The 15,626-nt window shown below is 35.7% G+C and overlaps 1 protein-coding gene across 3 annotated transcripts; it reads left to right on the top strand.

Moving 5' to 3' along the window:
- The first annotated feature begins 1,433 nt into the window (after positions 1-1,433).
- rraga (Ras-related GTP binding A) lies at positions 1,434-14,876 on the top strand. Of its 3 annotated transcripts, none has more exons than XM_066648925.1 (11): positions 1,434-1,609; positions 2,632-2,745; positions 4,810-4,909; positions 8,124-8,190; positions 9,836-10,058; positions 10,184-10,279; positions 10,744-10,866; positions 13,008-13,099; positions 13,194-13,309; positions 13,466-13,606; positions 14,250-14,876. In XM_066648925.1, exons 2-10 carry the CDS (start codon positions 2,719-2,721, stop codon positions 13,567-13,569), a joined length of 948 nt encoding a protein of 315 aa, XP_066505022.1. In that variant the 5' UTR covers positions 1,434-1,609; positions 2,632-2,718; the 3' UTR covers positions 13,570-13,606; positions 14,250-14,876. The 3 variants fall into 3 exon arrangements, with proteins under 3 accessions (XP_066505022.1, XP_066505023.1, XP_066505024.1); XM_066648926.1 differs by lacking the exon at positions 1,434-1,609 and adding an exon at positions 1,735-1,950; XM_066648927.1 differs by lacking the exon at positions 1,434-1,609 and adding an exon at positions 2,297-2,431.
- The last annotated feature ends 750 nt before the right edge of the window (positions 14,877-15,626 follow it).

Genomic DNA, 15,626 nt, shown 5'->3' with positions numbered 1-15,626 from the left:
ATGTAAGCCATGAAAACACTTTATGTCTAAAAAGATTATATTGCACATCACAACTCTGAAGTTGCGACAGTACAGACCAAAGTAAACTATATATATATATATATATATATATATATATATATATATATATATATATATATTTTATATATATTCTTTTTACATTGAAATTTCAAGGTAGCGTCAAGATTTTACACAGGACCTAAGCCTACTCTCTGCTTCTATGCTATCGCTATAAAATCTTCCATATGTCAAAAATAAAAAATAAAAATCTTGAAATATAAAATGCAGAACATTATCTTAAACCTGAGGTTAAGATATTATGTGAATTTTGAAATACGTCCATTAGTGCATGGGTGAAAAGTGGTCTGTGTGACTCACTTTATGGAAGCAAATCTGTCTCATCAGACTTTGAAATATTACCACCTTTGAGTATGTAAAACTGAATTTTTTTTGCACTGAAATTATGCATCTGAATATAATTGCTCGTGAATTTTCAAGAACACGTTTTCACTGTTATTATTCAAAGCTAATAAATTCAGATGCATTAGTGGGAGGAGCAGTAGATCTGAGTGTGTGAGCTGCACCCATGAAAAAATTGTCAAATCCTCTCTGCCAAAGTCAGTTACACTGTACAACCTGTGTTTATAAGTAACTTCTTCAGTTTTATTTGTATAAGCTCCATTTTTAGTGCTGTTCAAATGAAAGTCAAATGTCCATATGTTTAAAAAGACAAAGGCTTTCATGGGGTGTTCTAATTTTCACATGACTACCCACAGTTCACTTTTCTACATTCTGTGATATCACATGCTCTGTTCTCAGGGCCGTTACACAAGATTAACACAGTAAAATGTCTTCATCTTAAGGACATCAATAGTCTGTTATATTGTGTCTTTAGTGAGACTTTCAGATTTTTGAGACACTTTGAAAATAAAGAGATAATATCCGCGGAAAGAAGCTAAACGTGTAGTTTTTCCACGGTGTGGAAGTTGTGTTCGTATTTCGCCATTTATCGGCGACAGAGAGCTCCATTTAAGGTGAAAGAGAAAATCCTAATGAATCGATTCCTCATCCTTGGTGACCCGGATGTGTATCTGAATTTTTTTGTAACTCGTATTTTAGTATCTGAATGTCGTCTACGGAATTTGAGCAACTTCGAAATATATTGTTTGAATTTTTTTGAGCTTGATTTTTGTTTTATTTATTAACCTTGAATAATAACCCTGAAATCATGTTCTTGAAAATTCACGAGTTCTATTCAAGAGCAGTTATATTCAGATGAATAATTTCAGTGCAAAAAAATTCAAAGGTGGTAATATTTCAAAGTCTGATGAGACAGATTTGCTTCCATACACTTCCCTATGTTGTGAGCGGGAGATCCTACGGCCCCATTATCAGTAACATATGCACTACGTAGGGAATATGGCGCTATTTGGGACTCACCCCGAAGTCGTGCTTCTCTACAGCTATTGAATGCAGCCCGTGTTTACAATCGGTCACATGCTCCTTCCGTGACAAGGAGCTTTTTAAGGGAATAGCTGGAATGGTGGTTTCTGAAAGCGAACAAATCATGGGAAGAGGATCATAGTTTTGTATGGTTTTAATCAAACAGGTATCATGTCGAGTTGTCTTTAATTTTAGCGCAATGCAAGCTGTTCGCTTTAATGTATGTGTTTTTTTCCCAGAGGGAAGTTACTGTGCCTTTATTCAGAAGCTCGGCTAGTCCGTTTTGTTCACTCACCAGAAAATCAGACAGAGAGAAAGAAATTATATGTATATTTAATTGGATACGGTTTCCCGATATTAATTTCTCTTTGTGACTACAAACTCGTTTAACGGGACGCACCAACATCTTTACTCGCTGTAGCTAATGTTCAACGAGCCTCGTTTAAGTCTTCATTAGAATATTTATTTCCACCTTAAATGGTGCTGGAGGACACAAGAACGTAACAGGCAAGTTATAGCTGCTGCACAATTTAAGGTGGAACCAACAACTGCAATAGGACGCTAAATTAGACGCTGGCTAGTTAGCGCTAGCAAGCTAACTTTAACATTACGCTGTGGCAGATATTTCGGTTACTGTAGTTAAATACATATAAGGAACTTGTTATATATTGTCAGTGGTGAAAGTTTCACAAACATAAGACAAACTGAGTGTTTCGTGGTTACATTATTTTCAATTTTGTTATTTCATGGTTTGCTAATGCATCAGGACTGTAAACACGTTAGCTAGAAAGATAACTTCAGCTGTTTCCTTTTCTGCCTGTATTTTTAGAGACAACATAACAAGCTAGTGTTAAATTTGAATGCGTCGAAGGAGGATAACTGCAGTTTTAGTCTTATGGTCTGTCCCATTAAACATGAAACTTCATGTGGCAACTTAGTCACACGACAAACTTGTGATGGTTCAGTCACCTGATTGAAGTCAAGTCAGGTCTAGAGATTTTTATTTTTATGGCGAGGGCTTCTAAAATATGTTGAAAATATATAGCTAATGTTGTTATAAAAGTTTTATATTTGAGAGGTGATTGGTTCTGTTTTTCGCTGCTTCCTCGTACCGTGGTTTCGCTGTAGTGGGATATTAGTGTCTAGCTTTTTCTAACCGTAACTTAATATCTTTTTCTTTCGTTATAGCTTTGAAACACCAAGAAGATTTACAGGCTGTGGAGGAGTGTTCTCTCTTAGGATTGTGCATAGAAAACTCTGTCACAGACAGGGGAAATGACTAGCACAGCCATGAAGAAAAAGGTAATGTCACTTTTGATAAGAGTTCATGAATCTCGTTGAAATGGGATTCAATAGAATTGTGCTTAAAATTGAGATCACAGACCAATGTAGGCGCAAAGTCACACAGTAAGTCGTGCATACGAGATTTCAAAAGATAGTAAGTCATAATATTTTTATGGTCTCATTTCTGATTTATTATGACTAATTATTTCATAATTATGACTTGGTATGATTTAGAAACATAAATTATAAGAACATTCCTCATTGTTTGGACATACTATGTGACTATATTTATTTCAAGTTGGCAGTAATGGGCCAATATAATTCTGACATGAACAATGTAAATTGAATTTACAGTTTATTTGGTTAAATTATATGGTGGGTCCTATGTGAAGCTCTATTGGATTGGCATAGGATGTTTTACATCATATCCTGTGTAAGATTATAATAATTACATATTCCACAATAGCAGTCAGTATAAGTATTTACTAAAACATAAACAAAAGTAAATTATTTCCCAGTGGTTGGTATAGCGTAATGGTTGACATCACTGTATTCCACAAGACAGATAGGGGTTTGAGTCCCAGCTCATGGAGAAACACTATGCTAACACTAATAAGCCTCCTAACATATAGCCTGCGTCTGTAGTGTGATTCATTTGTAAACAATTAAAATAATCAACAAAATGTAAATAAAAATTGATACCAGTGTCATTATGCACATCTTGTAATATTTTGTTATTTGTTTATTTATCTTTAGCCAATAAAACGGAACTGTTAGGATATATTAAGTTTTAATATGTTTGCCAATGTAAACCTTAATTATTGGATATAGTATCAGTATGTATCAACATGAATGTAGTATCAAGCATCATCACATGGCTATTTGACATGGCAGCAAGGCAGGAACTGTTTGCCTTTTTGCACATAAATAATTTTCATAGAAGCAGAATATTAAGGAAGACTTTTAAAATGTTGGCCCTGTGACACAGGCTGGCCCCCTCAAATGAAGCCTGACCGATATTCTTTCAGTAATCCTACACAACTGCTCCCCTAGCACTGTGACTCTGGGCATGTGTGCTCACTGCCCCCTAGTGGTTGCGTGTGTAAAATGTGTGTTTCAGTGCTCGGATTGGTTTAAATGCAGAGAATCAAATTCCTCTGTGTGCAAGCACAGTGGCCAATAAAGTGATTCAAATTTTTTTTTTTTTTTTTTTTTTTTTTTTTTAGGTCAAATATTTGATGAGCATACTTTTGAAATTGGGCATTCAATGACAGTCCCAAATTAGAATTAAAGTTCCTTTATTTGTTAATAACGATTGCATTAGTGTTTCTGTCCCAATAAATGTATTATCATGCTGCCAGTCAGTTAGATTTAATGCTGTCCTATTTTAACCTTATAAAATATAATTCTAATATTAACCAACATTAATCTTAAGGAACATTTTTGTAAAAAAGAAAAAACGCTCATGCACAGCAAATGATTATATGCATATATGGTCTTAAAATTGGTTCTAAACTCAAATTGACAGACCAATACATTAGGCCACTATGATATGCTAGATGGAGAAAATTGTTATTAATCTAAAGAATGATTCATCTACTGTTTGCTGTTGATCAATACGAAAGCAACAGCACAGAAATTCCTGTCAGTAACAAAACTTAAGCAACACATTTCTTGACAAGAATGTGGCCCTATGTGCAGATATGCCATTAAATATAAACTACATATATACTGTTTCCTGCTGTTTTTTTCCTCGTTTTCTGAAATGGGGAGAATGTAACACTTTCATTTTTAATTTCTCTGTAATGCTCTCCAGTTAGAGCTGGTTCCAGTGTATAGATTATATAACAATTTATGTGTCTCTACAGGTCCTGGTATCTGCAGGTATATGCTTGAAAAATGTCAAAATTTCCGTATAGGTGCATTCTTAATATATCGTTTGCTTTTGACAATGATGTAAAATATGAATGCTGTATTTATTCCTGTTCATTAGATTGGTCTGTAGCAAAGCCATGTTATTGCTGCACCTGAGTATTGAAGTGGCCTTGCTAATATGTTTTATCATCTCTTTTCTATTTTTAGGTGTTGCTGATGGGAAAGAGTGGGTCGGGGAAGACCAGCATGAGATCAATCATCTTCGCCAATTATATTGCCAGAGACACTCGGCGACTGGGAGCCACAAGTAAGAGGCTTGAATACTTGGCGAATGTGTTCTTGTTTTCTTATTGTTTGAGTCTTACATTTTTTTTCTTTCCCTCTGAGGAAAAATGTAATGATTTTAGGGCTGGGCAATGAATCGAAAATTAATCAAAATGGACATTCAGAACTTCTAATGGACGGAATCTTGTCTATATCAATTATATTGATTATGTTTATTCTGTTGTTTCCCCAATGTGTGTTCATGTACTAGGGGTGTAACGTACACAAAATTCAAGGTTCGGTTCGCACCTCGGTATAAACCCCACGGTTCGGTACAGTTGGTGGGGAAAAGAAAGAGCCTGGGAATTTTGTATAACCTCAACTTTATTAACTTAATAACATTGGAACTTCATTATAATCAAATGTTGTTTTACACTTTGTATGTTTATAAAAGTTTACAGTAGGCTCCAAACTGAAAAACATTGCTTGTTTTTGAAAATACTAAAATAAATAACGCATTTTTCAAATATTTTAGCCTATGGCAGATGCAAAAGGCATCACAAAAATTGAACATTTCCAGGTGTGCAAATGCAAAATCATTCAAATAAGATAAAATTTTTAGGAGCTTAAAACGACTCCTGTAAATTGAGCAACTCCTTCCTTACAGATGTAAAATAAATAAAATATAACATAAAATCAAATGTTAAATTAACCACTCAGTGGTTAATCACTCATTCATTCTATTTTCAGGTTTTTCTTCAGAAAAATTTGTTTGCCCACAAGGGCTCGAGCACTTTTATTAAAAGCTTGAAACCACGGTTCTCTACCACTGAGTAAGGTAGCATAGCCAAAGAAATGAATGTGCCAACTGCTTGAGTAATGGTTTGGGACCGGTCTGATTTCGGATCTAGAGGCTGCTTAAAAGCAGTGGGGAGGTTGAAGGGTTTTTTTTTATTTTAATTAATTTATTTATTTATTGTCATCAATTCTGATTATTGGCATGTCTGGATGATGCCACTGAATATGCGTTAGCATGTTAGATGTTTCCACACACGTACCTCACAACTGTCGCACAGCGCCGACAAACTGTCCTCGTCTGGTCCACCACTCGCTCTCCAGCGTTGCTATAGTTCACAGGGAACCCAAAGTTTTCCCACACAGATGATTTAAAAGAAGCAAGCGTGTCCTCCAACTCCTGGGTCTCGTTTCCACTCACTGGTGCACTGTTTTCAGTTGCCATGCTCAGTCACTGTATTCAGAGCTGCAGGCTAAGCGGATAGTTCCGTTGCAAATAACAATTGAGCACTATTAAGGTTCCGGGTGTAACTATCCTTTAAATGTTAGCTCCACATTAGCTACGTTCATTGTTTGCGTATCTTTTTATAGACTGCATGTACCGTGTATTCTGTGTGCGATTGTGAGAACCGAACCGTGACGGTTTATAATGAATACACGTACCGTTACACCCCTATCGTGTACTGTCCCTTAAAACCACGCTACAAGCTGTAGTCATGTGATTCTGCCCCTATCTGCCACATGGAAGTAACCTAAACGCTGAGGCTGACCGAGCGACTTGAGCAGCTCGTACCAAAGAAAAACACATCGCCTGTGGTTTGGACATGCCGTTTTTTTACTTTAATTAGGAAGACACTGAACAGAAAGAAGTCAAACGTAAATGCTGAGAAAAAAGTGACCAAAGTACAGTCACACATCAAATATAAACAGTGCTGAAAGAACAAGAGAGGAACAAGCTCTCAGCAACATTAGAAAAATATCCCAGCTTTAATACTGGATATTTAATACTGAATACTGCATATTTACACTACAAGCCTTGTCACTAAACTACGAGGGTCAAAAATACAAAAAATAATAATTAATTAATCGTAATCAAGGTAAAATATACAATTATGATATTGATTTGTGATCACCCAGCACTCTTTTTGTGTTTCACTTTTGTTTTTGTTTTTTGTTTGTTCATAAGCAAACTATCACTGTTGTATTTAGCTGCTTAGTAAGAGATCTACAGCAACAGGTTTTAAAGGATTATTAAATTAATTCCTATAAAGGAATAGTAAAAGAGGACTTCTAGACCTGACAAGTTTAGCTTTATCTATAAAACAATTTATGTTTATCTTTTTGTTCATTTTAAACGTATAATTACAGAATTTCTCACCATTCAGTCAGGAGTGGTTGTTGTTTGTAGCAGTCGGTGTTCTACATAAAATACACCACCAGAGGGAGCCCCGGCCAGACATTTTAATTTGAATGGCATCCCTCTCCAGACCCAGAGAGCCAGATGTTTAGAATGTGTCTAAAATAGAAAGCAGGTTTAGATCGGTAGTTGCAGGGTGTGCAGTAGTTGACCCTATACAAATATTATCCTTTTTAAATGTACCTTTTTAAATATGAATGAGTTAATTTACTTTATTTTAGGTTAAGGTTGACGCCCTGCCTTTATTACTGCATCATTATTATTGAGTATGTACTATGTAGTTGATCCTAAACAGCTGGAGATTAATGGATTAGTAGAGCAGTACTGATGCAGTATCACTAAAGAAATCTAAAGAGGCAGCACAGTTTATTTTAATAAACTAACATTTTCCATCCCAATTACATATTCCTTCATAGCGTTTATTTCACAATAGTGTTTGGGCAAATTCACAGAGTGGGAGAGAGTATTATTTTCAGAAAATCATGGTAGAATTCACTTCAAGTTGACTCATTTAAAGTATACACAGTAATGTAAAGCCGCCAAACTATAACATTGAAGGTTAAGCCGTAGCATCCTTTTAAACTCCGTAATGTAACAACTGATATGAAAATCCAAACCAGAGAATATAAATGAGTAGCCAAGAAGGAAAAAAATATATATATATATTAGTGTGTATTTTTTAAATCGTGCCTGATGAATAGCCAATCAGTGTTTACTTTGTGCACAGATCTACAGATCCCTATGATGCATAGTCAAAATCATAGTAAAACGTTTTTAAACCAGCCTTAAAAATAACTGTTGTGAACAATGTGTACACATTTATTTAAAATCCCAAGTGTGCAGTGCTGTTTGTTCCTTGTTTTCTGCATTTGAAAAGGAAATCAGATACAAAAACCTGTGATCCAGTGCAAGCCTTTATTGCCAGTTCCCTGTGGTGGTTTTACCTAAATACAGTGCAGGTGCCATTGTTTCTTCATTAGGCAAAATGTGATGTATGTACCAACCAAAACGGAGGGCATAACACTTCTGTTTTTGTTTCTGTCAGTTGATGTGGAGCACTCCCATGTGCGTTTCCTGGGCAATCTGGTGCTGAACCTGTGGGACTGTGGCGGGTGAGTGCATTGTTTCAGGATCAAGAGAGATTTTTTTTGACTACACTCTTAAAAAGAAAGGTTCTACAAAGGTTCTTTAATGAAGAAAATGGTTCTATATAGAATGCTGGACATTAGAAGAACCTTCTGCATGATTAAAGGGTTCTTTGCATCATGAAGGGGCACAGATCATGGTTTTAGAAAGGTTCTTTATTCATGGATATGGTTCTGTATAGAACCCTGAACACTTGAAGAACCATTTGCATGATTGTGTATCTAATGTACTATATATAGATGGTTCTATAAAGCACCATTCAGAAAAGTCTTCTATACGACAACAAAAAGGGTTCCTCTATTGTTACAATGTCAAGATTGTAACAATAGAGTAACCATTTTTTGTGCCATACGAAGCCTTTCCCAAAAAGTCTATATGTCTATAGCACATTTCTCCATCAATCTGAAGAATCATGCAAAAGGTTCTTCAATCCTCAGGGTTTTATATAGAAACATTCCCTTTAATAAAGAACTATGGCAGAACCATGATTGTTAAGTGTGTAATGTAAAAAGCTTGAAGTTGTAACAAGCTTTTTGTTGCCATATAGAACCCTTTTCTGAAAGGAAATCTATAGTACATTCTCCATCAATCTGAAGAAATACATCACAATGCATAGAACACTTTAGTCAAGCAAAATGTCCTTCAAGTGTTCAGGGTTCTATATAAAACCATTTTCTTTACTAAAGAACTTTTATAGAACCATCATTTTTAAGTATAAAAAATGAGTATACGTACTAATGAATTCCTTACATTTCATTCGGTATTGTGTTTATTTACTGCTTAAAAAATAAGAAAGACTGTAGTGATGTAAGATATATCTGTGGCCGATATATTATTTTTGCGAATGTGTATTTTATTTTTTTTTAGTTATCGTTGTGTTGGAATTTTAGCCGATATTACAGCTGATAACTTGCCGCCTTTTTTGCACTTGTGGATATGCACTGATGCCTGTAAATACACAAGCATCTCGGCCGTGTGGACATTTTTCAGTTTCTGGGGTTAAATTTAAAATTTAAAAGTAATTTAAAATATCAGCAAAACTCAGTACACACGCACAGAGATAGCAGTGTAAATATACACACAGCAGGTTAAACGACGGAAAGATACTCCCAACCACCACAGATATAGAGTCATTCAGCGTCTGAATTTATTGATGATAAACAATTACAAACACTCACTCAAACACACACACTTTCTCCCTCGCTTGCTCGGAACTGCTTTATGCTGCTCTCCAAACCAAACCTGGTGCTGCACTAATTAGGTCCCCTCTAGAAACCATTTATGCGGAACCAGCAGTAAATCTTTGATTGAACTATAAATAAACTGTAACAGAAATGAACAAATATTGAAGAGAAGGCTTGTCCTATGATAAAAAGAATTTGTTTTGCTTTAATTCAATGTGAATTTGCTTTAATTTCAAAAAGATAAAATTATCAGTTAATTATTAAGATTGGTATCGGTTGCTCCAAGGTGCTAATTATCAGTTATAGTTATCAGCCCAAAAAATTCAAAATCGGTGAATCCTTAAATGAGTATTAATTATTAATGATACCCATGACTCTGTACTGGCACATAGACTGTTATAATTATATATGGTTTTCCTCTCTTCAGACAGGACACTTTCATGGAGAACTATTTCACTAGTCAGAGAGATAATATCTTTCGCAATGTGGAAGTCTTGATCTATGTGTTTGATGTGGAAAGCCGAGAGTTGGAGAAAGACATGCATTATTACCAGTCCTGTTTGGAAGCCATCCTTCAGAATTCACCTGATGCTAAGGTCTTCTGTCTAGTGCACAAAATGGACCTGGTTCAGGAGGACCAGAGGGACCTGGTAAGAGACGTGTGTCTCTGTGTTTCTGTGTGTGTGTGTGTGTGTCTCTGTGTGTCTGTGTGTGTATTATATTGTATTATACATTTTTTTTCTTAATGCTTGCACATCACCTTCTGTTAATGTAGATCTTCAAAGAGCGTGAAGAGGACCTTAAAAGACTGTCCCGTCCCCTGGCATGCACCTGCTTCAGAACCTCTATATGGGATGAGACACTTTATAAGGTATGCATGCAACTCCATCTGGTGTAAGTGCAGAAAGTATAAGCAGAACGTTATATATGTTCTGTTATATTTGTGGTTTATTTGTTTTCAGACATTAGCTCAGCATCTAATATTAATAAAAATAGAGATAGAAGGTTTATACAACATTGCTGTTAATGCCTGCTCCACAATTTCTGCAGCACAGTAATGCACAATTCATGTGGTGTCCATGTGATTGGTTGATTCGCTAAAATCTAGAATAAGTTTAATTCATTATGGCTTATTTAGTTATTTTCCCTTATGTCTTTGTGCATGGTAATTATTTAGTGATTATGATCTTTTTAGACAATAATATTTTGATATAAGATTTTGTTCTGAGAACTACATGATATGTTTTTGTATAAGGCTGAGACAGTGATTGTTTCAGTGTGTGTACTTAATCTGTGTGTGTGTGTGTGTGTGTGTGTGTGTGGGTGGTTGTGTAGGCATGGTCCAGTATTGTTTATCAGCTCATCCCCAATGTGCAACAGCTGGAATCTAATTTGCGAAATTTTGCCCAAATCATTGAGGCGGATGAGGTGCTGCTTTTTGAAAGGGCCACTTTTCTGGTAAGCATGAAGTAATACAGAGCACTGTCACCTTAATAGTCTTTTTTTTTAGTTGTCTAAAAACACAAGTACGGCTTGATGTAATGCAGATCTTAGACATACTGAGGAAACGAGAGCTTGGGCAGCTTCCAGTCCCAAATTAGATGAAGAAAGGTGGTCTGGTGGTTTGCTTTGGCACAGCTGAAAAACCACAGTGTAGCTGCGGCTCAGCAGTAGTTCAGTTGGAGGTAACAAATGTATGAACGATTTGCCTTTCCAGATTTCTAGGGTTTAATATTATGGTAATGGTTGTTACTACTCTATTACTTGCCAGTATTTACTACTTCAGGATTCCCGGTAGAGTTGAGCAATTGACAATATTTCAATATAAATTAAAACAATTTAATATTATGTCACATTTTGTTACTTTCTCGTGCTGAATGAGGTAATTACTTCACATTGCGAACTCCTAATAAATAATAAATAAAATACATTTCCATGGTTCTTATCTATACTGAAAACTGCATGCATGTTTATTTCTGTAAGGATGTATGCTGGTTGTTTTTGTATTTCCTTGTATTTTTGCACAACAATAATATAAGTAGCACATAATTTGAATCTTACTGAACTCTTCATTCGTCTAGTTTTTGCACATTAACATTAAAAGCATGTGAATTGAAATTGACTTATTTTTCAGATAAACAAAACATTCCAGACATGACTAATAAAAGATGTGCTTTCCTATATCTTTTTATACTTGGCTGTTTTGCTCTCTCCACAAGGAAGACAGTATATCAAGTGTCCAAGTTTATTTCATATTTAACTGGCAAAGACCTGGTGTGAAATATCGATTTCAAATGGCGAAGCAACAGATAAGATGTCTTCAAGCTGTTTCCTAGGACATCAACGATGATTTTAAACCTTTAAAACCTACAAGTGTACTATGTTTAACCATCATTAAAATATAGCATGAACAGCCAGGTCTTTCACATTATGGGATTGTGGTTTGTATTTATACATGTCTGTAAGTGTTTTGCCATTTAATCCCATTTCTCTAAGAAGGATTGCAAAACTGGATTTTTTCCAGAAATAATGTGAGTGAAATAAGGTACAAACATGTGTTTGGCAAGTTTTAAGCACAAATGGATTTAACAGAGGAGATGTGGTGGAACTTTCCAGCTCTTATTAAATACAGTGAGTGGTTAGAGGTTTTGTGTTGCAGTTGATCAGAATAGAAAAGAAATCATTTGCTTCTGCCGAACTTATTTTTTACTGCTTACATTTGACATATGGTTAAACAGATAAACACTTTTTGAATTTGTGATCAGTGATAGTTTAAATACAGAATATTACAGTACACGGGCCAAGAGTTTGGTAGTATTTATTTATTTATTTATTTTTGCTTAGTGTCATTCCTACTGTTTAAAATCTAGGATGTACATCCATTGGTCTCCAGTCTCTACCTCCATTTTCAGGATTAAAGGCAAGCTCTACTCTGGGTGTCAGAACTGTGCTGTGGAGTTTTCATTGCATTCAACCACATAAACATTATTGTGGTCAGATACTGATGTTGGATAGACATCGGATGGTGCTCCCACATTCCAGAGGATGGGGTTGCTCTACAACCCTATGCTGGAAGCTTTAAACCCCGTTAGCAGTGTCCCTTTGTATTTGAAAAATTTGACACCTCTATATTATTCCAGAATTGGCTAGATTTATAAAGGAACATGTTATTTATATAAACATAAATTAACATACGCCTATCTATCTTCATAATTGAGAAATGTTTTTTTAAAAAATGGTTAGTGAGTTAGAACAGTTAGCTTTTCTTCTGTTACTTCTTTTCATAAAGTCTCATGACTGCCAGAGGTCAATGTTAAACTTGTTTCTTGACAGAGGCTAGGCACAATTTAGCATTTATACCATCTTGCTTGACCCAGAACATGTAGGCAGCATTTCTTAATAGAAACACACAGTAGACTTGAGTGTTGCATACTCCAAACAGAAAAGGCTACAGGGTACGATGAGGAAGAATTTTTTATTGATTGATTAATGCTGTAAAAAGTGTTATAAAATTGGAATAAAATTAACAATACTATGGACTTCTATATAAATAATATTCTGGATTTATTTTAATCAGTATATACGTTTTAATTTCTCAGGTGATCTCGCACTATCAGTGCAAAGAGCAACGAGATGCCCATCGCTTTGAGAAGATCAGCAACATTATCAAACAGTTCAAGTTAAGCTGCAGGTGATGATTTTTCCTTGTATTTACTGTTCCTGTTATAAATCACAGAACTCTTTTTGATGCCAAACTCAATTACCCTTTGCCTTTGATCCCACAGTAAGCTGGCTGCCTCTTTCCAGAGCATGGAAGTGCGCAACTCCAACTTTGCAGCCTTCATTGATGTATTCACTTCAAACACTTATGTCATGGTGATCATGTCTGACCCTTCCATACGTAAGATCCACTCTTAAAGGTTATCAAGCGTTCAGTGGGGATTGTTTCCTTTGGTTGTTTTTGTGATTGAAGTTTGCCACGTAAAAAATTATCTATAATAACTTAAATATTTGTAAAGACAGTAGCTATACTTCCATTTCCTGTTCTTCTCTCCAGCATCTGCTGCCACCCTCATCAACATACGCAATGCCAGGAAACATTTTGAGAAGCTGGAGAGGGTGGACGGCCCCAAACACAGCTTGCACATGCGCATGCGCTAGACATCTGACCTTGACTATGCAAGTGCTCTCTAATCAGGTAAGACCTTGAGTATATTTAAAGACAACTATAGAAGCTGTTATAAAACATGAATATATGAAGTCTGGACATTTAATTTCTCATGTGATCAAGTGTACTCTTGTGGGCAGAGCATGATTATGATCTTCTTTTGTCCCTGGTTTTGAGATTTGAGATTTATGGTCCACTGTTCCCACCATCTTTGCAAATATAACACATTATTAATCATACACAAAAACAAATCACCACCAGTCCACTGATAGTAATGCAGTATGACACCAAAATATACAAACGTTTCAGTGTAGTTCAGTGTTTATACCTTTCATTTAACAAATCAATGTACACAGAAACAATATGTTTTCATGTAATACATGCGGTTACATTTTTATCCAGCTGGAAGACAGAAGAGTTTGCGTAATTTAACATGGAATAAATAACAAAAACTCTACAGGCTACAGGGTATAAAAGATTTACTCAATGCCTATTACTCAATGAACAACTGGACCATTTTAATCACCTATATTGACATGTGCCTTACCTGTCATGTGTTGATATTAATTAAACAATTTACGGACAGCCTATATTGCCTGTTATGTTTCTGAGCAACAACCAGGAATGTTTTAGTAAATCTCTGACAACTGCTTTCCTTTCTGTCATCCACTAGAGGGCCTGCGTGCCAGGGGAATGGCACCCTGGGGAATTCCTCATATCTGCTGACTTCATTGCATCCAGGGGGTTTTCTAGAGACTTTTTTTTTTTCATCCTGCTTTTCGATAAAAGGCTTTGTCCAAGCTTTGGTACTGGAAATCTGGAACATAATGGTCATTGGGATTAAAACAGGAATGGCGGAAAAAAAAAATCTTGACAAATTGGGGGTGGGGTGGATAGTAAAGCAGAAAAAAGCAAGAATTTTTTTGTGTTTTGCAGGGGAAAGCACATTTAAATATCCCCATAACACATGATTAGTACCATACAGTAACCTGTACCCCTCACACACACACAGTGGACATATCATCTGATTTCTTCTCTGTTCAGTTTGAGTTTTTATGGTTTCACACCGTTTGTGTCTGTGTTGCCGCTTGCTACAGTCTGTTCTACACAATATTGAAAATATGATAACAGCGACACAAGGAAATTTACAAGACTACACTGTTGTTAAAAGTGGTCCATTTCCTTCTCACATGAAGCACATGGCCATGTCTCTCCTTTTTATATACACAAAGTATATACTGTTTGTATTTCTGTATTTATTATCTTGGTGATTACGAAGCAAATAAAGAAAAGTTGAATCTCCTCTGAAATACACTATTATACTCTGGATTACAACTCTGTTCTCTGGATCCACATTCGCTTCTAAATATGGCTTTCTGTACTGTATTAAGGAAGGGTAAGTGCGGTTTCAGTTGACATCTGAACTATAACCATTCGTGTTGTCCTTAAAATAGGACTTGCAAAATACTTGTACTCCTGTGAAATCAGACTCAACCTTCAAAATGTTTGCCTCAGCTTTTGAGCAACGAGTGTGATATTTTTGTTGGACTTCACATGAATAAGCATGATAGCTCAAATTTTATAAGCGCCGTCTGAGCTGCATGCATCAAAGGATTATTCTGAATCGCTAAACATTTTACCTTTGTCCTAGTCATCTAGCCATATTAATTTCCCAGATCTGTTGGATGCTATAAATTTGCAAGTGTCTTTGGCTGCTTTCCCAGCATGTTTCCCATTGGAAGGTTATCTAAAGTATCTAAGCTTAATTTGCCAGGACAATGAGTTGATTGTATTTCATATCCTTATATTCCACACTGAGAAGATATATATGAAATAATTTCATTGACGCAGCAGTGGGGTTCAAGAGGTAACAATGTCTATGGATGAAAGATTTAATTCTAAAGCCTACACCAACAGCATTTTGCCTTAATGAGTTTGTTGGGATTTTAACCTAATGCACCTCTGAACTATGCTGATAATTGAACCAATCAGAAGCCAGCACCCTTGAGCTGTGACATCATAATCACAAATCGTAATCGTAAACACACTC

Source organism: Hoplias malabaricus, chromosome 17, assembly GCF_029633855.1.
Source record: "Hoplias malabaricus isolate fHopMal1 chromosome 17, fHopMal1.hap1, whole genome shotgun sequence".
Classification (NCBI taxonomy): Eukaryota; Metazoa; Chordata; class Actinopteri; order Characiformes; family Erythrinidae; genus Hoplias; species Hoplias malabaricus.
This window is presented reverse-complemented; position numbering and strand designations above follow the sequence as displayed.